Source organism: Daucus carota, chromosome 1 (assembly GCF_001625215.2).
Source record: "Daucus carota subsp. sativus chromosome 1, DH1 v3.0, whole genome shotgun sequence".
NCBI classification, from domain to species: domain Eukaryota; kingdom Viridiplantae; phylum Streptophyta; class Magnoliopsida; order Apiales; family Apiaceae; genus Daucus; species Daucus carota.
The window spans coordinates 4008230-4035267 of NC_030381.2; the positions used below are offsets into that span (position 1 = coordinate 4008230).

The 27038-nt window shown below is 35.3% G+C and overlaps 1 protein-coding gene across 1 annotated transcript in view; it reads right to left on the reverse strand.

Moving 5' to 3' along the window:
- Nucleotides 1-20134: 20134 nt before the first annotated feature.
- Nucleotides 20135-27038, reverse strand: part of LOC135151699 (uncharacterized) — a 39619-nt gene continuing 32715 nt past the window's right edge. Inside the window, exon 2 of the mRNA XM_064090786.1 lies at nt 20135-22586. Coding sequence (XP_063946856.1) covers nt 20266-22581 — 2316 coding nt within the window. The 5' untranslated portion in view covers nt 22582-22586 and the 3' untranslated portion in view covers nt 20135-20265. The remainder of the gene's footprint in view (nt 22587-27038) is intronic.

A 27038-nucleotide genomic window follows, 5' to 3' on the forward strand; every position in this document is an offset into this window, starting at 1 on the left:
ATTTAAACACAATCATTAAAAGCTCATGAATTATGGAGAGATTTCTAAAAACTTCAAAAAGTTCATTAATTTTTGAATATTATTGCATTTTAATGAATTTTGAATAATCACAATTGAATAATTTTTTATTAATGCCAATTGGAAAACCACGCTAAATTTTCCCCAAAAAAAAAACACATAGATTTATATACTCTTTTTAAATTTGCATGCCGATTCCGCATGGTCTAGAAGGTATTTTCCATAAAACAGGATCCATTTTATACCTTCACTGTTGTACACAAGATCATAAAGGTATAACAGAGTTGACCATTGTATTTAATCGAAGATAATTTGGTGAAAGCAAAATAGTGCAAAGTTTTGATTCGTGCAGCATAAATTGGATAGCATGCGCAAAGCTGATTAGCTGGACACAGATATTTATTGGTGTTATCGAAAAAGATAGAAGAAAAGCCAAAATCACTCTTTATAAAATATTGCAAGTCATAGGTAATAGCTTATCTTGATCTACTTGCTTAGATTTAGAGTTGGCTTAGATTTTGAACAGTACCTCCGGATATATGTAACCTTTGATTTACCTTTCTGGTGTGAAAGCGCATATAGATTAAAAAATATATAAAAAGATAGATCAAATGGTTAAAAGTTGTTATTGAAAATTTTAATAATATTTAGAAATTTTGATTAATTTTAATTGATTTGAAAAATTATTTTCTTCATATTTGTTTCTTGATAAAAATTTTCAAAAATTCATAGAATAAGAAAAAGTTTTCTCCGGAAATAAATTCCAAATTCCGAAAATCTCTTCAAAAATATATTTGGGGAATATAAATTTCCTGAACAATTTTGTAAAATAATTCTCAAAAATATTTTTCTTGATAACAATTTTATCATTAATTTCTTTTAGTTTCTTTGGAAACATTTTCCAAAAGAATTTTCTCAGAAGTAGTTTTCCCAACAAATCCTGATTTCAAATTTCAGTTTTCAAATGTCATCTTCGACCTCATCTCCAAAGATGAGGTCGAAGATGACATTTGAAAACTGGAACTTGAAATTAGGAATTCAGTTGCATTTAGTTGCATATGAGGTTGCATTCAGTTGATTCTATTGCAATCTAATGGCTCCGCCAGGGGCACACCATACTTCCGTTGTAACTTACAATTTTCAGTTGAATTTAGTTGCATATGAGGTTGCATTTAGTTGCATATGAGCTAGGTTGCATTCGGTTGATTCTATTGCAATCTAATGGCCCGCCAGGGGCACCCATACATCAGTTGCAACTTACAGTTTTCAGTTGCATAAATGCAACTGAAAACTGTAAGTTGCAACTGATGTATGGGTGCTCCTGGAGGAGCCATTAGATTCCAATAGAATCAACTGAATACAATCTCATATGCAATCATATATGCAACTGAATTCCTGATTTCAAGTTCTAATTTTCAAATGTCATTTTCGACCTCATATTTGGAATCCATATATATATATATATATATATATATCCAATCCAAAGATGTGGTCGAAAATGACATTTGAAAACTGAAACTTGAAATTAAGATTTGTAGTTGCATATATGGTTGCATATGCAACCACAGTATTTTTGAAAATATTTTAGAGAAGGTAGTATTTTTGAAAATAAGATTGGAGAAGGTAGTATTTTTGAAAATAAGATTGAAAACGTGGTTATGAATAAAAAAAGCCCAATATTAAATTACCCCGCTATTTTGGATTTTCTATAGAAAAAAAAAAAAGATAAACATCATCCCACATGTTGCAAAGTGTTTATCATGGAATGAAATTAAAGTGTGAATTCACATTTTATTTTCTTCATCCAACCATGAATGTTCATTCCAATCGTACTAAAATTTATTACATCCCGATGAAACGAGAGTCACGAGAATTAAGAACTTTCGCCAAGACAATTTCATACCTTCACGAATACAATTAATGTTCCTTGTATGCGTGTATTTTGGTCGGTTCAAATTTATTTTAGCGAAATAAAGCAAGTTCGTTTCTTTAGTCATTAATCATTTCTATATACAGATATTTATAAAATAGACACGCTATGTGTGTATTTATTAAACATACTCCCTCCATTTTCCAATTTTCCAATTAGATGCTCACTTAAAAAAATCACATAGTTTAAGAAAAGTGGATGTTCACAAATTAATTGCATTAAATGATCAAAATATGTGGAGTGAGATTGATCTAGAAAATATAAATAAGAGATATGTGAAGTAGAATTAACTTTGGAAATATGATTTTGTATTGAAAGTTGAAGTGAACAAGTAATTTGAAACAAAAAATTTTCTTCAAAGTGGACATGTAAATTGAAACGGAGAGAGTGGACATGTAAATTGAAACGGAGAGAGTGTTTGATAAACATGCAGGTGTGATGTGTGTATAGTAAAACATAGAAGTGTGGGGAATTGTCCAGGGAAAGTGGAGGCGTGGATGTTGGTAGGGGTCCAAAGTGGTAGTTACTTGTGTTTGCTACACGCGGAGCACCCAATGTAATACCACGTCCGTGAAACAAGGCCATGCCAACCCGATCATTTCATTGTGTTTCAACTAGAATGAGTGTGTGACATTTTCATTTTTCAAATTAGAGGGGAACTGAATCGGATGGTCCAATAGAACAGGAGGAGATTGGATAGTTCAAGTTAGAAATTTATTTTTTCTTGTTTCGAAATATCCGGATTAGATATTTGTTCATTTTGAGAAGTATATAAGATGTATAAATTTAGTTGCAACAAAAAATGATAAATGAGTCCAGATTAATTTTCTGACTAATATATATTCTGAGTTCAACTTAATTTCTTTTAGTAAATTTCGGGATGGTTGTTGAAGTTTTCACGATTTTGTAAAATATTGATTTGGTTTTTTTAAAATAGGAATAAATTGTTCACTTTTTTTCTAAAAGATATCATTTTTTTTTTGTAAGGCTTATACGCGGAAATTATCAAACAAAAATCACGGATCCGTCCAGATTACATTTCCAACTAATATTGTCCCAAATTTTTTATCAAATAATGTGTCGAATTCTGAATAGCTGAATTCACTCTGATAATAATAAGACCTTCTTATATACATCAATCACCCGATCATAATTTTTCACTTGTCTACCACATCATTTTGTAAAAAAAATTGGTGAAATTTTTTGAGCTACGTAGCATCACCCTTAAAAATAACGACTACACGGAAATTTACAACATGTTAATAGATCATGTCAATATTTTGTGAAAATTAGAAAACTTTAACCAAGTTCTTCAATTTTAATTTATTTTTTTATTATCGATACTATGACACATTATTAACGTATATTAGTGACGCATTTTTCAGGGAAAAAACGTAAAAAAAAAAAAAAAAAAAAAACACACACACTAATGTTGTGCTTGGTTGGAGTGAATGATTCCGGAAAAAATGGAATAAAAAATGGACTATATTAAAAACGTTAATTTAAATGTCATTCTCAGGATAAAAACGGTCATCATTACAACCATGGCATATATGTCCATTCACCAGAATCAGACGGCAGCAGTGGGAAGAGAGGGGGTGAAAAGTGGGGACAAAATGACACACTGGCTGCAGGCAATAAGCGAGGAGGGTGGATGTAAAAGTATAATGCAGGTTGGTTGCATTGCATATACTAATGGCCAAACAAACTCAAAGATTGAAGGGAATCATGAATTATACTCCTTGATTAAGTGTGTCTTCAAGCATGCGGAGACTCCACTAATTTACTATATCCACTTGCATTACATTTGCATGAATTTGTGGAGACTCCACTCCCACCACCCTCGTCCATTTCATTTCCTTTTGCTACTCATTTTTGACATTATCCATTTCTTTTTAGCTTAAGTGCTCGAGCTAAATTTTTGACATTAAATTGATATAAAATTTGAGTTTGTATGTTTTGTTTTTGAAAGGTGTTGGTGATTCTTGGCATGCATGATGCAATCTTGAAAATAAAGGCTTAATACTAATATTGCTTGGAATTGCGGAATTACTAACTTGATAATTGAATTAAAAAATTAATAAATTATTTGTTTCCAAGAATTACCGTGTTTTTTTATTGAATTGATCTCGAATAATTAGTAAAAATTATTATTATAAAAACCAACTCTTTCATCTTAGTCGGCAATGTTTGATGGTTTCATTCACACTAATAATGATGAGGATCAATATATGCATAAAAATTATTTAATTACATCAATAATTTGTTTGTTATGTTATTTAAAAAATATTGGAACAAAATTTGTGTATATAACTTGCGTTGTAATAAAAGGATTCTAGAGATGTCATATGTGAAAAATTATTTTAACTTTAGCCGCCTGACGTCTGAAATCATATATTATTGTAATTAAAATACATTCAGTATTTTTGTCAGCAAAAAAATGCACACACAGTAACGTAAAATATAAGCCGGCAGTAAACACTGAACACGCACAGACAATGGCCTTTTACATATTAAACTGTCAAATTTTGAATTCTATTTCTAGTGATTGGATTTGTAAATTTTATTTCAATTTAATTAATTCTCAAGACATCTTCACTATTTTAAGTATAAATTTAATTTTCTACCAATTTTACCCCAAATATCTCGCTATCTTTAACTTGTTATGAAATTATAATTATAATTTTTTCAATTTTTATATATAACAATAAATCATAACTTTTAACAGGATCCTGACAAAAAAAAAACTTTTAACAGGGACATACAACATGACTAAAATGATAAATTTTAGATTCCGCTCTAACATATATATAAATAGGGATAGGATCAAATAAAAACTTTTTTAACTTACAAACTTTCAAACTTTTTTTTATTCTCCCATCGTGTTAGTTTTTAGTTATCAAAAGTATTCATGTTGAAAATTCTTGAAAAAACATCACAATTTATAAAAATAACGCATAAATAAATCGCGCATTCTAACACATTTGTAACTGGGGTTCAACATCGGGTGTTGAACACTAATTATCATTATGTTGAATATATCTATAAAGACGCTTAAACTATACCTCTGGGGTTTGGGTGGGGTTTAGAATCATAATAATAATTGTATAATACGTTTAACTTAGTTCTTACATTCAAAAATTAGTTTATGTACTTCTCCAACGCAATTTTAATCGATGTTCAACAAAATATGTTAAAAAGATGTTGAACTCAAATTATATGTGTGTTGAACGCAGAAAGTTTGTAAGTTTGTACCAGAACTCACCTCTAAATAGATATATAATATATATATATATATATATATATATATATATATATATATATATAACTGGATATACGGTCATTTTTACTATATTGATATTTAATTTTGTAATATTAAATAGAGTTAAGTTATATGGAGTACATAAAATATTGGAGTATTGGAGTACAAATCATAATTTTTTAGTTTGATCCTATATAATATCTTTGATTATCCAAATTTTGATATAATCTATCATTTATAAGTTGTCTTGCACATAATTGTCAATTAATCATTAATATCTTTCAACTTTAACAAGTATTAAGATTATTATTCTGCTTATTAGTTATATTGCAGAACATAGAGTCTTATGATTTATAAAAGTAATTATTCTACCATTTGATCACGATCTTTATGTTGCAGAACATAATGTGCAGGTTGTCAAATATTTACAAATATTATTGAACAAAAAAAATTGAAATTTAGATGATTAGATTACATTTTATCAAATTTTGTACTCCAATACTCTAATTTTTTTTGTACTCCATTGAACTTAACTAATATTAAATATATTAAAAATGACACTGAAAAATTGTCATAAATATCCATAAAAAGTAGATTCAAACAATAAATACTTTTGTCAAAAGATTATCTAAATTCTAATTGAGGGAGTACTTAAGAGTTAAGAGGCATCATCACCAAAAACAGAGAAGGTTGGACGAACTTACAAAAGTAAAGTGATCCAGGGGTACAAAGCCACAAACTTATAGTGTATCGATCAATATTGTCTGCAAAACACTTTTTTTTCTCTTTCTTCTATACAAATCATTTTTCATATTGAATATTGGTAAGATATTATTTATTATCACACCGTCAAAGACCGAATTTTATAATATATCATTAACTACATTTTATTCTTAGTTAGAAACAGTGTTCTAAACATATTTTTGACAATTTTAGACACAAATGCTAAGGCACTGGCAGACAGAACAATAGACAAGAAGACGTAAATGCCTTGAGGGCCAAAATTTTAAAGTGTTAAACTTATCTTTTATGATATTTTATACTTTATAATATAAGGCGGCTTGCGGCATTTCAAGTTCAACTCCTTTTTACTATTTTAAAAGTTAAACATGTACGTCCCACCATCTTTTTAATTTCTTTAGTGTCTCAGTCTGAGTTGCACTCACAAAATCAAAACGGGGAGGTCAAACCTTTTTCAATGCCTTTTCTCTAACCCTCTTTCTTCCAAAAGGTTATCTATGTCTTCACAAACCAAGGTTGTTCAGAACTCTTGCAACTTTTAGTCTTATTTTTAATACTAATTAGGGTTCCGCGAACTGCACATACAGAAAATGTTATGTTTACGAATTATATTTTGAAATTATGTCGGAACCATCGGTGATTTGAAGGTTGTATTATAAGGATGAGTTATCTCCAGAGTGTGACCAATAATATAATATTATTAATAATTTTATTTCATTAATATATTTCAGTTATTCAGGTAATTTAATTAAAATATTGAAAACTAGAACATCAAAATATTTTTTTTAAAAAAATATATTAAAGCCGAATTATTTCAATCAGTTAATCAAACCAAAAACTTACTCTCCAACCTAGATGTAAATTATTTCAATCAGCTAACGGAACCGAAAACTCACTGCTGCGAGCCTGCGAACAAGATGTAAAGGTTCTATTTAAGATTTATCTAGATCGTGTAGATGTATTTTGGTGATTGAACACAACATTAAACAAGTGCATGACATCTCATACTAAACATGATCTAAACAACACATGCGCAGCTGACCATAAAATAATGATTACAGCATAAGCATGCGGTCAACCCCCTTAGAAACAATTTTATATGCTTACAAATAATTGTGTATACTATTAATTATGAGTTAAGCAATGGTAAGACTGATGTTTAGTGCTTAATTTTAATCTTAAAGGTAAATAATTACAAGAGAAAAGTGGATGTGAGGTTTTTTGTAGTGGCTTGCCGTCCGGTTGTCTGCTCTTGTTACTTGTTAGCATCTTTCACGTGATGTGTACATTATACTTTTTTTTGAGGTCGACTTGGAATAAATAAAATAAATTGCGAGAAAATAATTCAAAATAATAATTGTCATTCTATCATTTCTGAGCTCATTTCGGTACTTGTTATAACATACCATTCTTTCGGTATATGTTACTAGTAACACATCCTATAATAAAACTATAAACTTCTCAAAATAATTGAGTACTTATAATATTATGTTTCATGAATGAAAATTAAGAATATGAAATTTAAATTATAGTTTAGCTTGAATGTTTAATTATCTCATTTTTTCTATCATAACATTCCTGCCACCCTTAACTATATCTTAAACCCTCCACTTTGCATTCCACTTTGTGAAAATATGCTTCCGTTCTTATTTCACTTATTTTCGACCCAAATTTTATCATACAAAATTTACACTAGTTCATTTTTTTCAGAACATTCCCTCTTACCCTTTGTTATATTTTTCTTTTCACTCATTCCGTTCACATGAACCAAACTCAACATTAAGATATTTTACCAAATAGGAGGGAAGAAATGAATATATTATCCTCATCCATAATTTATATACAAATTTGTGAAATAAATCATTGAATTAATGATTTCAATAATTGGCTAAATTGATTTCAATAACTGGATAATTGAATTTATAAGCATTGTGCAAAATGGTTGCATGAACTTGTAAAAAAAAAAACACTGTCTCAATAATATTGATTTTATATTGAAAATGTGATATGTTATTTACTAATTTAAATCGGTATATTATTTTAATATGAAAACTTGTTACACATGCCAATTTAGCGTTGACTATATATTTAGAAAATAGTAATGCATGATTAGAGTCAACAAAATTTTACATGTTATCTATAATTTTCAATTATAATATGATTGAAAAATGGCGTTTTCTCTCAGCAAGGGCGGCAACTCGAGGTACATTCAAAATTCAAATTTCAAACTACAGACCGGAGACTCATCTGTTAGGCCGACTAAACTCACTATATATGTGATAATATAGTGAACACAATCCAAAATAAACACAAGTATAAGAGAATAATTCAATAAACTCTTATTCACAAATCTCAGTAGTTTACAAATAATCTCTTAGTGATTTATATCTTATCACTAAGAGCTGCTAGGTTACACGAATGATATTCAATTGATAACTCATCTAGAGTAAACCCTAAGCTGTGTTTATATACACAGTTACATGATATCTACTGATTGATTTATAATTATCTGCTTCCTAAAATAATCTAATCAGTAGCTATCCTCCTGCTGTCCTGATCTGCACAATCTCTCTTGATCTTTATCTTCCTTACTTAGTCAGATATGCTCCTGAAAATCAGCCGCCTGCAAACTCTGATCATCGCTTAAACTCTGATCCAGCTGTCAGTCGTTAAACTCTGATTTCCAGCTAAACTCTGATATTTGCTTCTGCACACTAAACAAGTTAGATACCTGTGACATCATCAAATATGTAACAATCTCCCCCAACTTGTGCATTAGACAGAATGAACAAGTTCTATATATTTACTGATGATGTCAAAAACAATCAAGGACAAATGCATGAAGTAATTAATCTGCATAAATAAATCAACACTTACAGAATAGGCAGAACTAATTACAACTTACAGATCATAGCAGAACTAACTATCCAATCAGTCTATACCCATAGCTCTCCTTAACAAACTTGATAATCAGATCTTCTTCAATTTGTTTCAGAGTTTGTATCATTTGAGCTTTGACGGTCTTCAACTCTTCATCTTCATCTCCTGTCTGGTATATGGCTGATCTCAAAGCATTAGCTTTGCTTCTCTTCATTGCTTCTCCAAGCTGAATGACTCTAGGCCTGTCTGCTTCATTATTATAACCCAAGATTCTGGTGTTTGCAATAGTCTCCATCACAGAACTATTCTTTTCCATGCTAATTTCAGAACCATCATCTTGAGCTATTTGTGGAATATATTCATCATCAGACTTTATTCCATAGAATCTTCTCTTTTCACTAATTGTTTTCTTCATCAGATCTGACCACCTCTGAGTTGCTTCATTCTTGATCTCCAACATATAGTGAAAATGTTCCAGCTCTCTCAGAGATTTCAGCAATAAATCAGCTTCTGATATTCTATACACTCTGCCAGATTCTAGAAATATAGCAATCTTTTCTTTATCTTCTGGCCCATCATGAGTGTCCATCAGAATCTGTACTGACTCAACTTTGTCAAGATCCTTCTGTGTAACAGCTTCTCCTACTTTTTCAGTCAGAGGATAAGGATCTCTGAAAGTAGTTGCTGAGCCTGTTTGAATCTTTTCTTTTCTGTGACCAAGACCAGTTGTGTCATAAGCTTCTTTCCCTCTGGTGCCATGAGTTCTTACTCTGGTGAGCATTGAGCTTTCCTTGTATAAATTTGTACCAAGACTCCCATATAAACTCTTTTTCTTCTTCTGACCTTGAGTCTTCTCAGAACTTAACTTTAACCAAGAGGCTTTAGTGTCTTCAACTTTCTCTTCTTCAACTGAAACTTTAACTTGAGCATTGTCAGAGGTTAAAGCTATATCAGATATTGGCTTGCTTTCACCTTTTCTTCTTCTGATCAACCCAGCTTCTCTTTCTATAGCTTGATCAGATACATCAGTGATTATATTTGCATTTCTGCTCAGCTCTAACATCCTCTTAGAAGGATTCTCTGATGCTATCTTGATCATTGACTTCTTTATCACAGGAGGAGCTGAAGGAACTCCATCAACAGGTTTCTTTCCTTTATCTGCTATATCAGATTCAGATTGAGTCTGAGATCTAGTTCTTGGTCTATTGATATCAGTGTAGTTTACTTCACTGATTACTATTCCCTTTTGTTTTGGAATTTCCTGTTTCTGTGAGGAATCAGTAATCTGTTTTTGCTTATCAGATTTTGTTTTGCTGATCTTCTTCTTCTCAGCAGCCAATCTTTCTTCTTCAAGTCTGATGGCTTCAATATCCACTCCTGGATTTTCTTTTTCAAAGATTTTCCTTGCCATGGCTTCATCAATTGCTTGCAAGGAAGGAGATTTATAAAAGAGAGTGGTTTCTTTGCCTCTGAACTTCAGAGTTTGACAAAATTTCTGAGACTCAGGGTCTCCAGCTTCAATCAGCTTTTCAGCTTCAGCACCCAGTTTTTCTTTCTTCTTCTCCACTTCAGAGTTCACAAGATCTATCTCTTTAGATATAGCATCTGAATCTCTGACTGCTTTGGTTATACTCTGAGCAACAGTCAATTCCATAGATTTGTGTTTTTGAGCTTCTCTGGGTGGTCTCTCAGAGCTTGCTGCTTCTCTACTGTTCTTCTTTGTTTCTTTACTCTGCAGCAGCTTCAGCTTTTGCTGTCAGTCGTTAAACTCTGATTTCCAGCTAAACTCTGATATTTGCTTCTGCACACTAAACAAGTTAGATACCTGTGACATCATCAAATATGTAACAATCTCCCCCAACTTGTGCATTAGACAGAATGAACAAGTTCTATATATTTACTGATGATGTCAAAAACAATCAAGGACAAATGCATGAAGTAATTAATCTGCATAAATAAATCAACACTTACAGAATAGGCAGAACTAATTACAACTTACAGATCATAGCAGAACTAACTATCCAATCAGTCTATACCCATAGCTCTCCTTAACAAACTTGATAATCAGATCTTCTTCAATTTGTTTCAGAGTTTGTATCATTTGAGCTTTGACGGTCTTCAACTCTTCATCTTCATCTCCTGTCTGGTATATGGCTGATCTCAAAGCATTAGCTTTGCTTCTCTTCATTGCTTCTCCAAGCTGAATGACTCTAGGCCTGTCTGCTTCATTATTATAACCCAAGATTCTGGTGTTTGCAATAGTCTCCATCACAGAACTATTCTTTTCCATGCTAATTTCAGAACCATCATCTTGAGCTATTTGTGGAATATATTCATCATCAGACTTTATTCCATAGAATCTTCTCTTTTCACTAATTGTTTTCTTCATCAGATCTGACCACCTCTGAGTTGCTTCATTCTTGATCTCCAACATATAGTGAAAATGTTCCAGCTCTCTCAGAGATTTCAGCAATAAATCAGCTTCTGATATTCTATACACTCTGCCAGATTCTAGAAATATAGCAATCTTTTCTTTATCTTCTGGCCCATCATGAGTGTCCATCAGAATCTGTACTGACTCAACTTTGTCAAGATCCTTCTGTGTAACAGCTTCTCCTACTTTTTCAGTCAGAGGATAAGGATCTCTGAAAGTAGTTGCTGAGCCTGTTTGAATCTTTTCTTTTCTGTGACCAAGACCAGTTGTGTCATAAGCTTCTTTCCCTCTGGTGCCATGAGTTCTTACTCTGGTGAGCATTGAGCTTTCCTTGTATAAATTTGTACCAAGACTCCCATATAAACTCTTTTTCTTCTTCTGACCTTGAGTCTTCTCAGAACTTAACTTTAACCAAGAGGCTTTAGTGTCTTCAACTTTCTCTTCTTCAACTGAAACTTTAACTTGAGCATTGTCAGAGGTTAAAGCTATATCAGATATTGGCTTGCTTTCACCTTTTCTTCTTCTGATCAACCCAGCTTCTCTTTCTATAGCTTGATCAGATACATCAGTGATTATATTTGCATTTCTGCTCAGCTCTAACATCCTCTTAGAAGGATTCTCTGATGCTATCTTGATCATTGACTTCTTTATCACAGGAGGAGCTGAAGGAACTCCATCAACAGGTTTCTTTCCTTTATCTGCTATATCAGATTCAGATTGAGTCTGAGATCTAGTTCTTGGTCTATTGATATCAGTGTAGTTTACTTCACTGATTACTATTCCCTTTTGTTTTGGAATTTCCTGTTTCTGTGAGGAATCAGTAATCTGTTTTTGCTTATCAGATTTTGTTTTGCTGATCTTCTTCTTCTCAGCAGCCAATCTTTCTTCTTCAAGTCTGATGGCTTCAATATCAACTCCTGGATTTTCTTTTTCAAAGATTTTCCTTGCCATGGCTTCATCAATTGCTTGCAAGGAAGGAGATTTATAAAAGAGAGTGGTTTCTTTGCCTCTGAACTTCAGAGTTTGACAAAATTTCTGAGACTCAGGGTCTCCAGCTTCAATCAGCTTTTCAGCTTCAGCACCCAGTTTTTCTTTCTTCTTCTCCACTTCAGAGTTCACAAGATCTATCTCTTTAGATATAGCATCTGAATCTCTGACTGCTTTGGTTATACTCTGAGCAACAGTCAATTCCATAGATTTGTGTTTTTGAGCTTCTCTGGGTGGTCTCTCAGAGCTTGCTGCTTCTCTACTGTTCTTCTTTGTTTCTTTACTCTGCAGCAGCTTCAGCTTTTGCTGTTTGTTCATTTCCCCTTTTTCTTCCTCATCATCATCTGGCTTTTTCCTTTTTAATTTCTGATCAGGTTTGCATTTGTCTTTGTATGTTTTCTCCCCCTTTTTGACATCAGCAGAGGTGAGAACCTGTACCAGCTGTGCCACAGAAGCACTCAAATCTGCCAGAGTATAATTCATTGAAGCCTGAGTAGCTTCAATAGAGGTAAGTCTATCTTCTACAGAAGGTGATGTGGTTCTGCACATCCTGTGAGTATAGGACAAGTGGCAAAGTTTCCTTCTAGCAGGTTCAGAAAATGGAATGGGAGAGCTTGGAACTGTAGGAGCTATAAAGGGAGTGGATTCCCTAACTGGTGACAGTGTTTTAACTGGGGAATCAACCCTTTCAGGTGTAGTTTCTCTGACTGGCTCAGAGATTATAGGGGTTGATGTGACTTCTGTGCCTTCATCATCATCAATGTCTGCAAGAAAAACACTCAGAGTATGTGACTCTAGAGCTTCAGTAGCTGCCTCAGAGTTTTCTGCCATTTGAATCTCCTGAGCAGGAGCTGCAACAATATCATCAGGTTGAACTAAAGAATCTTGAATTAGCTGAAGGACCATTTCTATTTGTGCATCCTCTGATTGACCAGGTGCATCAGATGGTTTTTCTGATATTTCAGTATCAGCTGCAATTTTCACTTCAACAGACTTTGTCTCTTCAGTTTGATCATTGTGATCAGAGGTTGACTCTGACATTTGTTGGTCAGCTGCTGCAATATCAAGTGGCATTGCAGAAATGGGTTCAATCAAAAGTGGCTCTGCAGAGTGATCAGAGAATGTAAGCAAGGGTTGTTCAGGATCCTCTGACTGTGGTGGTTCCACAGTCAGATCAGTAATAGAGGTTGGCTGTATTTTCTTTCGCAGCCTCTTTGCTGGTGGAGGAGGTGGAGGTGCTTCATCAGAGTCAGAGTCTGATATTTTCTGCAGAAATCTTCTTTTTCTGGGAGGTGGGGAGGGTTTGGTTGGGGATTTAGTGGACCTGAGTATCCTCTTGGGTGAAGATTTTTCAACTGGTCCTTGTTGTGAAGAACCAGAGGGTAGTGTGTGAGTAGATTTTACAACTGGCCCCTTTTGGGAAGGACCAGAGGTTGGGACTGGTTCTGGATCAACAGTAGAAGGTGAAGGCTGTGGTATATTCTCATCAGAGAATAGAGCTGAATACTTATCAGGTAAAGCGACTCTTAATTTATCCTGTACAGTCACAGGAATGGCAAATACAGGCACATGCGGTTTCTTGCTATCCTTCTTAATAAGATCAGTAAAAGCACGTTTGGTGATCTTAAAGGGTGATTCATTACCAGTTTCAGGAATGGGCACATCAGGAAAACAATAAGAGAATATAAGCTGACAGAATCTAGCATAATAGACTATATTCATATTCTCTTTTCTCCTATCACCAATGAATCTCAAGATAGATGTAGCAATATCAAATTTGAGATTATGAATCAGAGAGTACCCAATCTGTTGACTGAAGATGGGGATGGCATCAAAGTTGCTACATTTGTTGCCGAAAGCTCTGGTGATGCAATCATAAAAGAAGCTCCACTCCTTGCAGAGATGTGGACGCTTAAGTTCTCCCATCTTGTCAGTACTTGCTGTGTACCCAAGAAAAATCATCATGTCCCTCAGAGTTTGAGTAGGGACTGAGGAATCAAACTTCTGCTCTTCAGGAAGATGAAGAGCCTTCCTGATAGTTGCTGGTGAGATAGCATATTCTTGACCTTCATAATTGCAGGTGAGAGATGGACAACCATTTTCACCTCCATCATCGTAATTTGCTGATCTCCATAGAGTGAGAACTTGAGAAGGAGAGATGGACTCCGGCTGAGTTAGAGCATACATTAGCTCACTGTGAGCCAGGAAGTCCTGAATAAGATGAAACTCTTTGGGAGCTTCATCGTTATCAAGTATGGCTGAGTAGTTGTTGGTGACGAACTTTGCGCCATTGAACTCGAAAGCAGTTGTCGACATGATTTCTGAAAAAAAAATCAAGAAAATCGTGAAGTGTAGATGAGATGTTTGATGAAATGCGCACAAGAGATTTTGAAAATATTATCAGAGAGAGAGAGAGAGATATCGTGGGAAGTGAGAAGAAAATACTCGATTTCTGAGAATATATATGTATGTATGCATGCGGGTGAGATATAAACGTTGTAGTGGGGCACGTGGCATGTTCTTAACGGTAAAAAAAATGGTAGTGGAGAGGTAATAATGAGTGGCGTGTGAATCTGAACAAATATGCACCATTTACCAAGAAAACACAAATAATTACCGTGTTTTTCTCCACTCAGGAATTCAAATGGTTTTTCTACCGTTTGATAATAAAAACTAATATTAGCTGACCAAAATGTTTATTTTAACTCGGACTTCGATCAGAGGCTGACCATTGACCAGAGTTTAAATAAATGACTTATAAAATGACAAATCAAAAAGTGATCATAGAATCTTGTAATGATGAGAGATAAATATTCAAGGTCTAAACGACACTTGCTCCTCAGAGTTTGCAAATATTTATTGAACTCTAGTCAAAAAAATTACTCGAAGAAAAAAATTGTTAATCACAGAAGTGGAGTGAGGTGTGTGTTAACATGAATATTCTAATGTCACAGAGATTGTCAAATTTCTCAAATAATATTAGAAAGAATCAGATGATTAAGAAAATGTTTTAATCATCTCATAAGCCGAGTTTCTCACAAATGGATCAGAGTATACCATTTCTTCTCTTTTGAACAACATTTGTCTTTTGAAAGGGAACTTCTCATGGTAAGTGAGTCATAACCTTTATCAGACTTTTGTTTGCTCAGAGTATTTCTCCAGTAATCAGAGAATGTGAAAAGTCCCCAAAAATTAACTTAATTTTCGATGCATTTGCTTAATACCAGCAGTGCACTTGGATCTTTCCTTTCACAGATTTTCTAAGATCTCAAAGGAGTACCTGAGATAAATTTTTTTTTTTTTTTTTTGATTTTTTTTTTTTTTTTTTTTTGATTTTCTTTTCTGAGAAGAAATATCTTGAGGATCCATAACTGAGATATATTAACTCTTAGCTCATAAGAGGAGGAAAGCAGATTCTTTTCTGAGTACATATCTAATATCTAAGAAGTAAGACAGTCTAAGTAACAAAATTAACTCATGTGTTGTGTGTTAGGGATTTCCACAGCTGTAATATCACAAAATTCAGACTTTAGAGAGGCTTATGACTAAATTCAGTTAAGTGCAACAATTCTTCACAGGAGTATCTTTCATCATGAAAAATTCAAGTCATCAGAGTTTGTCGGGTCAGAGTTTAAATATCAGAGTTTATCAAATCAGAGTATAATCATCAGAGTTTAGATCAGAGAATAACAGATGCAGTTGTAGATCAGATTTATAACAACAAGTACTAACAGATATAGTATCATGCAATGTATCAGAGTTTAGAGAGGACCAGAAATCATCCCTAATTCGTTTACAAGCCTTGTAAATGTTGCTTCAGCCAGAGGTTTGGTGAAGATATCTGCCAACTGCTGATCTGTTGGAACAAAGTGAAGCTCTACTGTTCCTTCCATCACATGTTCTCTGATAAAATGATACCTTATGCTGATATGCTTGGTCATGGAATGCTGTACTGGATTTCCTGTCATAGCAATAGCACTTTGGTTATCACAATAAATAGGAATTTGAGTCAGAGTTAACCCATAATCCAGTAGTTGATTCTTCATCCATAAGATCTGAGCACAGCAGCTTCCTGCAGCAATATACTCTGCTTCTGCAGTGGATGTGGAGATAGATTTTTGTTTCTTACTGAACCAAGAAACTAATCTTCCTCCTAGAAATTGACAGCTCCCACTTGTACTTTTTCTGTCTATTTTGCATCCTGCAAAATCTGCATCAGAGTAACCAATCAGTGTAAAGTCTGATTCTCTGGGATACCAGAGTCCCATCTCAACTGTTCCTTTGAGATATTTGAAAATCCTTTTGACTGCTACAAGGTGTGGTTCTCTTGGATCTGCTTGAAATCTTGCACAGAGACAGGTTGCAAACATGATATCAGGTCTACTAGCAGTCAGATATAAAAGTGAGCCTATCATACCTCTGTAGTTAGTAATTTCTACTGGTGAACCAGTATCTTTATCTAACTTAGTGGCAGTTGCCATTGGAGTGGTAGCAGCTGAGCTATCCTGCATGCCAAATTTCTTTAGCAGGTTCCTGGTATATTTAGACTGATTAATGAAAATACCCTCATCAGTCTGTTTGACTTGAAGTCCCAAAAAGTAGCTCATTTCTCCCATCATGCTCATCTGATATCTGGACTGCATAAGCTTTGAGAATCTCTCACAGAGTTTAGGATTAGTAGACCCAAAAATAATATCATCTACATAGACTTGAACTAATAGCAGATCATTACCATGGTTGAGATAAAATAGAGTTTTATCAATTGTACCTCTGTTGAAACCACTGTCCAAAAGAAATTGAGCCAGAGTTTCATACCATGCTCTTGGTGCTTGCTTTAGTCCATACAGTGCTTTATCCAATCTGTAGACATGATCTGGAAATTTTGTGTCCACAAATCCTGGAGGTTGTTCAACATATACTTCTTCCTCCAGCTCCCCATTAAGAAAAGCACTCTTTACATCCATCTGAAACACTTTGAATTTCTTGTGTGCTGCATAAGCTAAGAAAATTCTGATTGCTTCCAATCTGGCAACTGGGGCAAAGGTCTCATCATAGTCAATTCCTTCTTGTTGAGAATATCCCTTAGCTACCAGTCTGGCTTTATTTCTTGTAATTACACCATCACTGTCTGTTTTGTTCCTAAAAACCCACTTAGTACCAACAATTGATCTGTTCTTTGGTCTTGGTACAAGTGTCCAGACTTTATTTCTCTCAAATTCATTTAACTCCTCCTGCATTGCTGTTACCCAGTCTGCATCCTTTAAGGCTTCTTCCACTTTTTTTGGTTCTGTCTGAGATAAAAATGAATGAAATAGACACTCATTTGCTGTTGCAGTTCTGGTTTGTACTCCAGCATCTGGATCCCCAATAATCAGATCTGGTGTATGAGACTTTGTCCATTTTCTTTCATGTGGCAGTTGATTTCTGGAACTAGATCCTCCCCCATGATCCATGCCAGTATCATTTTGATCTCTGATGCCTCTCCCCCATTATTCATGCTATCTCCATGAGCATTCTGAGATTCTGATGCTCCCCCTGAAGATATGTTCTCCTGATTCTCTGATGCAGAGTGATCAGAGTTTGAGGAGTCAGAATCAGAGTTTGTGTTTTCTGCCGAGTCTGCAACATTTTCATCCAGATTTTCATCTTGAAAGTGCTCCCCCTCAACATGTGCTTGAGGTTGGTTAGTAGAAGTGACATGCTCTGATATTGTCTCAGAGTCAGAGTTTATGGAGTCAGAGAATGTATCTTCATCTTCAAATCTCAGTTGCTCATGATCTTCAAAATCTTCCATTCCAGTAATTTTCTTATCATCAAAGGATACATGAATGGATTCCATGATTACCCTTGTTCTCAGATTGTAAACTCTGAAGGCTTTTGTTGATAAAGGATAACCAACAAAAATTCCTTCATCAGCTTTTAAATCAAATTTGGTTAGCTGTTCAGGATGATTTTTCAGAACAAAACATTTACATCCAAAGATATGGAAGTATTTGAGATTTGGTTTTCTGCCTTTAACCATTTCAAATGGAGTTTTTCCATGTTTATTAATCAGAGTTGCATTCTGTGTGAAACAGGCAGACTGCACAGCCTCAGCCCAGAAGTAGGTTGGCAATTTTGCTTCCTCCAACATGGTTCTAGCAGCTTCAATTAGAGTTCTGTTCTTCCTTTCTACAACACCATTTTGTTGAGGTGTTCCAGGTGCTGAAAATTCCTGTTTAATGCCATTTGCTTTACAGAACTCCTCCATTTTAAAATTCTTGAACTCAGTGCCATTATTTATGATTTGTGCATAAGGAAATTCTCCTTCCAAAAATCTAACATGTCTAGAAGTATAAACTTTGTTAGATTTTGGATCAAAACAATGATATGCGCTTTGAGTTTTGGAATATCCAATAAAAATACATGGCGTTGATTTTGGTATTAACTTATGGCTAGCATAGGGACGAAGCCAGGGGTAACATAAGCAACCAAAACTGCGTAATTTAAGATAATCAGGGAGAGTGCCAAATAAACAAAAATATGGTGATTTATTGGACAATGTAGGCGTTGGCAGTCTATTAATAAGATATGCAGCGGTTGTAAAGGCATAAGACCAGAATGTGATTGGAAGCTTAGCATGAGCAAGGAGCGAAAGCCCTGTTTCAACAATATGGCGGTGCCGTCGTTCAGCATTATCACTTCTTATGATCTTTACTGCATCTTTAGAGATTTTGTTCAACTGCCTGATATGCTCAATCAATAAAGATGGTGTTTCATCCTTGCTGTGAAGAAAATATACCCACGTATATCTGGTAAATTCATCAACAATGACCAGAGTATATCTCTTCTTTGCAATGGACATTATATTTACTGGTCCAAAAAGATCAACATGCAGCAGATGATATGGCTCAAGAATTGAGGACTTAGTTTTACTTTTGAAGGAAGACTTCCTCTGTTTTGCTTTCTGACAGGAATCACAGAGTCCATCTGGAGTAAAAACTGATTTTGGGAGTCCTTTCACAAGATCTTTCTTCACAAGTTCATTTATATTATTGAAGTTCAGGTGAGATAATTTCTTGTGCCAGTTCCAGCTTTCTTCAATACTGGCTCTGCCAAGTAGACAGATTGCAGAGCTTTCAGAGTTTAAAGATAGCTTAGCTTCATAGATGTTGCCATGTCTGTATCCTTTCAGAACAACTTTTCCAGTTCTTTTACTAATGACCTCACAGTGTTCTTCCAAGAAATTGACATGATATCCTCTGTCACAGATTTGACTTATGCTCAGCAGATTGTGCTTAAGTCCTGAGACCAGAGCTACAGATTGAATGATGACATTTCCAAGATTGATATTGCCATATCCCAAAGTTTTCCCTATGTTGCCATCTCCATAAGAAACATTTGGGCCAGCCTTCTCCACAAAGTCTGATAGCAGGGCTTTATTTCCTGTCATATGTCCTGAGCATCCACTGTCCAGAACTAGGATGTTTTTCCTGTTGCCCTGCAATCACATACATAACTAATGATTAGTTTTAAGGACCCAGACTTGCTTGGATCCTTTGTTCTTGTTAAGTTTGTTAACACTAGCAGCGGAAGATTTATCAGAGTTTATATCAGAGTTTGTGCTAACAGACTTTTTAACAGATGCTGAACTAGGAGAATCAATCTTTTTCTTCAAAGAAGGTTTTAATTCATAATAGTCATAATATAAACTATGGTATTCCTTACAAGTGTAAATGGAATGCCATAAACTACCACAATGAAAACAAGGATTCTCTGGTCTAAATCTAGTATTCCTAGTCTTAACTTCTGATTTTGGAGACATAGCATTTATGTCCTTATTTTTCCTGCAAAAAGAAGCAAGATGATTAGGATTACCACAATTATGACAAGTTTTCCTAGGAGCATTTGGAACAGGCATATAATTGTTGCTTTTATTTATTCCAACTTTTCCATTCCTATTTTTCCTAGGTTCCTTAATCCTGTTTTCCTTCTTAACCTCCTTGATTTTATGCTTAAGCTGTTTCTGAGTCATTAAACCAATATTAACCTGTTTGGGAGTATCAGAGTTTGACAAAATTTCTGAGACTCAGGGTCTCCAGCTTCAATCAGCTTTTCAGCTTCAGCACCCAGTTTTTCTTTCTTCTTCTCCACTTCAGAGTTCACAAGATCTATCTCTTTAGATATAGCATCTGAATCTCTGACTGCTTTGGTTATACTCTGAGCAACAGTCAATTCCATAGATTTGTGTTTTTGAGCTTCTCTGGGTGGTCTCTCAGAGCTTGCTGCTTCTCTACTGTTCTTCTTTGTTTCTTTACTCTGCAGCAGCTTCAGCTTTTGCTGTTTGTTCATTTCCCCTTTTTCTTCCTCATCATCATCTGGCTTTTTCCTTTTTAATTTCTGATCAGGTTTGCATTTGTCTTTGTATGTTTTCTCCCCCTTTTTGACATCAGCAGAGGTGAGAACCTGTACCAGCTGTGCCACAGAAGCACTCAAATCTGCCAGAGTATAATTCATTGAAGCCTGAGTAGCTTCAATAGAGGTAAGTCTATCTTCTACAGAAGGTGATGTGGTTCTGCACATCCTGTGAGTATAGGACAAGTGGCAAAGTTTCCTTCTAGCAGGTTCAGAAAATGGAATGGGAGAGCTTGGAACTGTAGGAGCTATAAAGGGAGTGGATTCCCTAACTGGTGACAGTGTTTTAACTGGGGAATCAACCCTTTCAGGTGTAGTTTCTCTGACTGGCTCAGAGATTATAGGGGTTGATGTGACTTCTGTGCCTTCATCATCATCAATGTCTGCAAGAAAAACACTCAGAGTATGTGACTCTAGAGCTTCAGTAGCTGCCTCAGAGTTTTCTGCCATTTGAATCTCCTGAGCAGGAGCTGCAACAATATCATCAGGTTGAACTAAAGAATCTTGAATTAGCTGAAGGACCATTTCTATTTGTGCATCCTCTGATTGACCAGGTGCATCAGATGGTTTTTCTGATATTTCAGTATCAGCTGCAATTTTCACTTCAACAGACTTTGTCTCTTCAGTTTGATCATTGTGATCAGAGGTTGACTCTGACATTTGTTGGTCAGCTGCTGCAATATCAAGTGGCATTGCAGAAATGGGTTCAATCAAAAGTGGCTCTGCAGAGTGATCAGAGAATGTAAGCAAGGGTTGTTCAGGATCCTCTGACTGTGGTGGTTCCACAGTCAGATCAGTAATAGAGGTTGGCTGTATTTTCTTTCGCAGCCTCTTTGCTGGTGGAGGAGGTGGAGGTGCTTCATCAGAGTCAGAGTCTGATATTTTCTGCAGAAATCTTCTTTTTCTGGGAGGTGGGGAGGGTTTGGTTGGGGATTTAGTGGACCTGAGTATCCTCTTGGGTGAAGATTTTTCAACTGGTCCTTGTTGTGAAGAACCAGAGGGTAGTGTGTGAGTAGATTTTACAACTGGCCCCTTTTGGGAAGGACCAGAGGTTGGGACTGGTTCTGGATCAACAGTAGAAGGTGAAGGCTGTGGTATATTCTCATCAGAGAATAGAGCTGAATACTTATCAGGTAAAGCGACTCTTAATTTATCCTGTACAGTCACAGGAATGGCAAATACAGGCACATGCGGTTTCTTGCTATCCTTCTTAATAAGATCAGTAAAAGCACGTTTGGTGATCTTAAAGGGTGATTCATTACCAGTTTCAGGAATGGGCACATCAGGAAAACAATAAGAGAATATAAGCTGACAGAATCTAGCATAATAGACTATATTCATATTCTCTTTTCTCCTATCACCAATGAATCTCAAGATAGATGTAGCAATATCAAATTTGAGATTATGAATCAGAGAGTACCCAATCTGTTGACTGAAGATGGGGATGGCATCAAAGTTGCTACATTTGTTGCCGAAAGCTCTGGTGATGCAATCATAAAAGAAGCTCCACTCCTTGCAGAGATGTGGACGCTTAAGTTCTCCCATCTTGTCAGTACTTGCTGTGTACCCAAGAAAAATCATCATGTCCCTCAGAGTTTGAGTAGGGACTGAGGAATCAAACTTCTGCTCTTCAGGAAGATGAAGAGCCTTCCTGATAGTTGCTGGTGAGATAGCATATTCTTGACCTTCATAATTGCAGGTGAGAGATGGACAACCATTTTCACCTCCATCATCGTAATTTGCTGATCTCCATAGAGTGAGAACTTGAGAAGGAGAGATGGACTCCGGCTGAGTTAGAGCATACATTAGCTCACTGTGAGCCAGGAAGTCCTGAATAAGATGAAACTCTTTGGGAGCTTCATCGTTATCAAGTATGGCTGAGTAGTTGTTGGTGACGAACTTTGCGCCATTGAACTCGAAAGCAGTTGTCGACATGATTTCTGAAAAAAAAATCAAGAAAATCGTGAAGTGTAGATGAGATGTTTGATGAAATGCGCACAAGAGATTTTGAAAATATTATCAGAGAGAGAGAGAGAGATATCGTGGGAAGTGAGAAGAAAATACTCGATTTCTGAGAATATATATGTATGTATGCATGCGGGTGAGATATAAACGCTGTAGTGGGGCACGTGGCATGTTCTTAACGGTAAAAAAAATGGTAGTGGAGAGGTAATAATGAGTGGCGTGTGAATCTGAACAAATATGCACCATTTACCAAGAAAACACAAATAATTACCGTGTTTTTCTCCACTCAGGAATTCAAATGGTTTTTCTACCGTTTGATAATAAAAACTAATATTAGCTGACCAAAATGTTTATTTTAACTCGGACTTCGATCAGAGGCTGACCATTGACCAGAGTTTAAATAAATGACTTATAAAATGACAAATCAAAAAGTGATCATAGAATCTTGTAATGATGAGAGATAAATATTCAAGGTCTAAACGACACTTGCTCCTCAGAGTTTGCAAATATTTATTGAACTCTAGTCAAAAAAATTACTCGAAGAAAAAAATTGTTAATCACAGAAGTGGAGTGAGGTGTGTGTTAACATGAATATTCTAATGTCACAGAGATTGTCAAATTTCTCAAATAATATTAGAAAGAATCAGATGATTAAGAAAATGTTTTAATCATCTCATAAGCCGAGTTTCTCACAAATGGATCAGAGTATACCATTTCTTCTCTTTTGAACAACATTTGTCTTTTGAAAGGGAACTTCTCATGGTAAGTGAGTCATAACCTTTATCAGACTTTTGTTTGCTCAGAGTATTTCTCCAGTAATCAGAGAATGTGAAAAGTCCCCAAAAATTAACTTAATTTTCGATGCATTTGCTTAATACCAGCAGTGCACTTGGATCTTTCCTTTCACAGATTTTCTAAGATCTCAAAGGAGTACCTGAGATAAATTTTTTTTTTTTTTTTTTGATTTTTTTTTTTTTTTTTTTTTTTGATTTTCTTTTCTGAGAAGAAATATCTTGAGGATCCATAACTGAGATATATTAACTCTTAGCTCATAAGAGGAGGAAAGCAGATTCTTTTCTGAGTACATATCTAATATCTAAGAAGTAAGACAGTCTAAGTAACAAAATTAACTCATGTGTTGTGTGTTAGGGATTTCCACAGCTGTAATATCACAAAATTCAGACTTTAGAGAGGCTTATGACTAAATTCAGTTAAGTGCAACAATTCTTCACAGGAGTATCTTTCATCATGAAAAATTCAAGTCATCAGAGTTTGTCGGGTCAGAGTTTAAATATCAGAGTTTATCAAATCAGAGTATAATCATCAGAGTTTAGATCAGAGAATAACAGATGCAGTTGTAGATCAGATTTATAACAACAAGTACTAACAGATATAGTATCATGCAATGTATCAGAGTTTAGAGAGGACCAGAAATCATCCCTAATTCGTTTACAAGCCTTGTAAATGTTGCTTCAGCCAGAGGTTTGGTGAAGATATCTGCCAACTGCTGATCTGTTGGAACAAAGTGAAGCTCTACTGTTCCTTCCATCACATGTTCTCTGATAAAATGATACCTTATGCTGATATGCTTGGTCATGGAATGCTGTACTGGATTTCCTGTCATAGCAATAGCACTTTGGTTATCACAATAAATAGGAATTTGAGTCAGAGTTAACCCATAATCCAGTAGTTGATTCTTCATCCATAAGATCTGAGCACAGCAGCTTCCTGCAGCAATATACTCTGCTTCTGCAGTGGATGTGGAGATAGATTTTTGTTTCTTACTGAACCAAGAAACTAATCTTCCTCCTAGAAATTGACAGCTCCCACTTGTACTTTTTCTGTCTATTTTGCATCCTGCAAAATCTGCATCAGAGTAACCAATCAGTGTAAAGTCTGATTCTCTGGGATACCAGAGTCCCATCTCAACTGTTCCTTTGAGATATTTGAAAATCCTTTTGACTGCTACAAGGTGTGGTTCTCTTGGATCTGCTTGAAATCTTGCACAGAGACAGGTTGCAAACATGATATCAGGTCTACTAGCAGTCAGATATAAAAGTGAGCCTATCATACCTCTGTAGTTAGTAATTTCTACTGGTGAACCAGTATCTTTATCTAACTTAGTGGCAGTTGCCATTGGAGTGGTAGCAGCTGAGCTATCCTGCATGCCAAATTTCTTTAGCAGGTTCCTGGTATATTTAGACTGATTAATGAAAATACCCTCATCAGTCTGTTTGACTTGAAGTCCCAAAAAGTAGCTCATTTCTCCCATCATGCTCATCTGATATCTGGACTGCATAAGCTTTGAGAATCTCTCACAGAGTTTAGGATTAGTAGACCCAAAAATAATATCATCTACATAGACTTGAACTAATAGCAGATCATTACCATGGTTGAGATAAAATAGAGTTTTATCAATTGTACCTCTGTTGAAACCACTATCCAAAAGAAATTGAGCCAGAGTTTCATACCATGCTCTTGGTGCTTGCTTTAGTCCATACAGTGCTTTATCCAATCTGTAGACATGATCTGGAAATTTTGTGTCCACAAATCCTGGAGGTTGTTCAACATATACTTCTTCCTCCAGCTCCCCATTAAGAAAAGCACTCTTTACATCCATCTGAAACACTTTGAATTTCTTGTGTGCTGCATAAGCTAAGAAAATTCTGATTGCTTCCAATCTGGCAACTGGGGCAAAGGTCTCATCATAGTCAATTCCTTCTTGTTGAGAATATCCCTTAGCTACCAGTCTGGCTTTATTTCTTGTAATTACACCATCACTGTCTGTTTTGTTCCTAAAAACCCACTTAGTACCAACAATTGATCTGTTCTTTGGTCTTGGTACAAGTGTCCAGACTTTATTTCTCTCAAATTCATTTAACTCCTCCTGCATTGCTGTTACCCAGTCTGCATCCTTTAAGGCTTCTTCCACTTTTTTTGGTTCTGTCTGAGATAAAAATGAATGAAATAGACACTCATTTGCTGTTGCAGTTCTGGTTTGTACTCCAGCATCTGGATCCCCAATAATCAGATCTGGTGTATGAGACTTTGTCCATTTTCTTTCATGTGGCAGTTGGCAGTCTATTAATAAGATATGCAGCGGTTGTAAAGGCATAAGACCAGAATGTGATTGGAAGCTTAGCATGAGCAAGGAGCGAAAGCCCTGTTTCAACAATATGGCGGTGCCGTCGTTCAGCATTATCACTTCTTATGATCTTTACTGCATCTTTAGAGATTTTGTTCAACTGCCTGATATGCTCAATCAATAAAGATGGTGTTTCATCCTTGCTGTGAAGAAAATATACCCACGTATATCTGGTAAATTCATCAACAATGACCAGAGTATATCTCTTCTTTGCAATGGACATTATATTTACTGGTCCAAAAAGATCAACATGCAGCAGATGATATGGCTCAAGAATTGAGGACTTAGTTTTACTTTTGAAGGAAGACTTCCTCTGTTTTGCTTTCTGACAGGAATCACAGAGTCCATCTGGAGTAAAAACTGATTTTGGGAGTCCTTTCACAAGATCTTTCTTCACAAGTTCATTTATATTATTGAAGTTCAGGTGAGATAATTTCTTGTGCCAGTTCCAGCTTTCTTCAATACTGGCTCTGCCAAGTAGACAGATTGCAGAGCTTTCAGAGTTTAAAGATAGCTTAGCTTCATAGATGTTGCCATGTCTGTATCCTTTCAGAACAACTTTTCCAGTTCTTTTACTAATGACCTCACAGTGTTCTTCCAAGAAATTGACATGATATCCTCTGTCACAGATTTGACTTATGCTCAGCAGATTGTGCTTAAGTCCTGAGACCAGAGCTACAGATTGAATGATGACATTTCCAAGATTGATATTGCCATATCCCAAAGTTTTCCCTATGTTGCCATCTCCATAAGAAACATTTGGGCCAGCCTTCTCCACAAAGTCTGATAGCAGGGCTTTATTTCCTGTCATATGTCCTGAGCATCCACTGTCCAGAACTAGGATGTTTTTCCTGTTGCCCTTAGTTTCAACAGTCTCAGTGCTGTTGTCCATGTTTGCCATCAAGGCATAGTTGACTTCTTCCTCTGATTCTGATGAGTCTGCCCAACTTCCCTTCTTTGTGATAAAGGCCTGTTCCTTTTCTTTCTTAGCTTTCTTGCACTCAGTTGCAAAATGTCCTTTCTCTCCACAATTGAAGCAAGTGTATTTAGACTTATCAGATTTTCCAGATTTTTCTTCTTTGCCTTCATTCCTTTTGAAGACCTTCTTATCAGAGTTTCTGTCTTTCCTTGAGAACTTCTTCCCTTTGTTGAAGTTCTTGTAAGCCATCTTCTTGAAGCTTTTCACCATCAGTGCTGCCAGCTGCATCATCTCAGTATCACTGTCATCAGAGTCTGACAGTATATCAGAGTTTGAGTCATCATCAGAGTTTGATGACTCAGT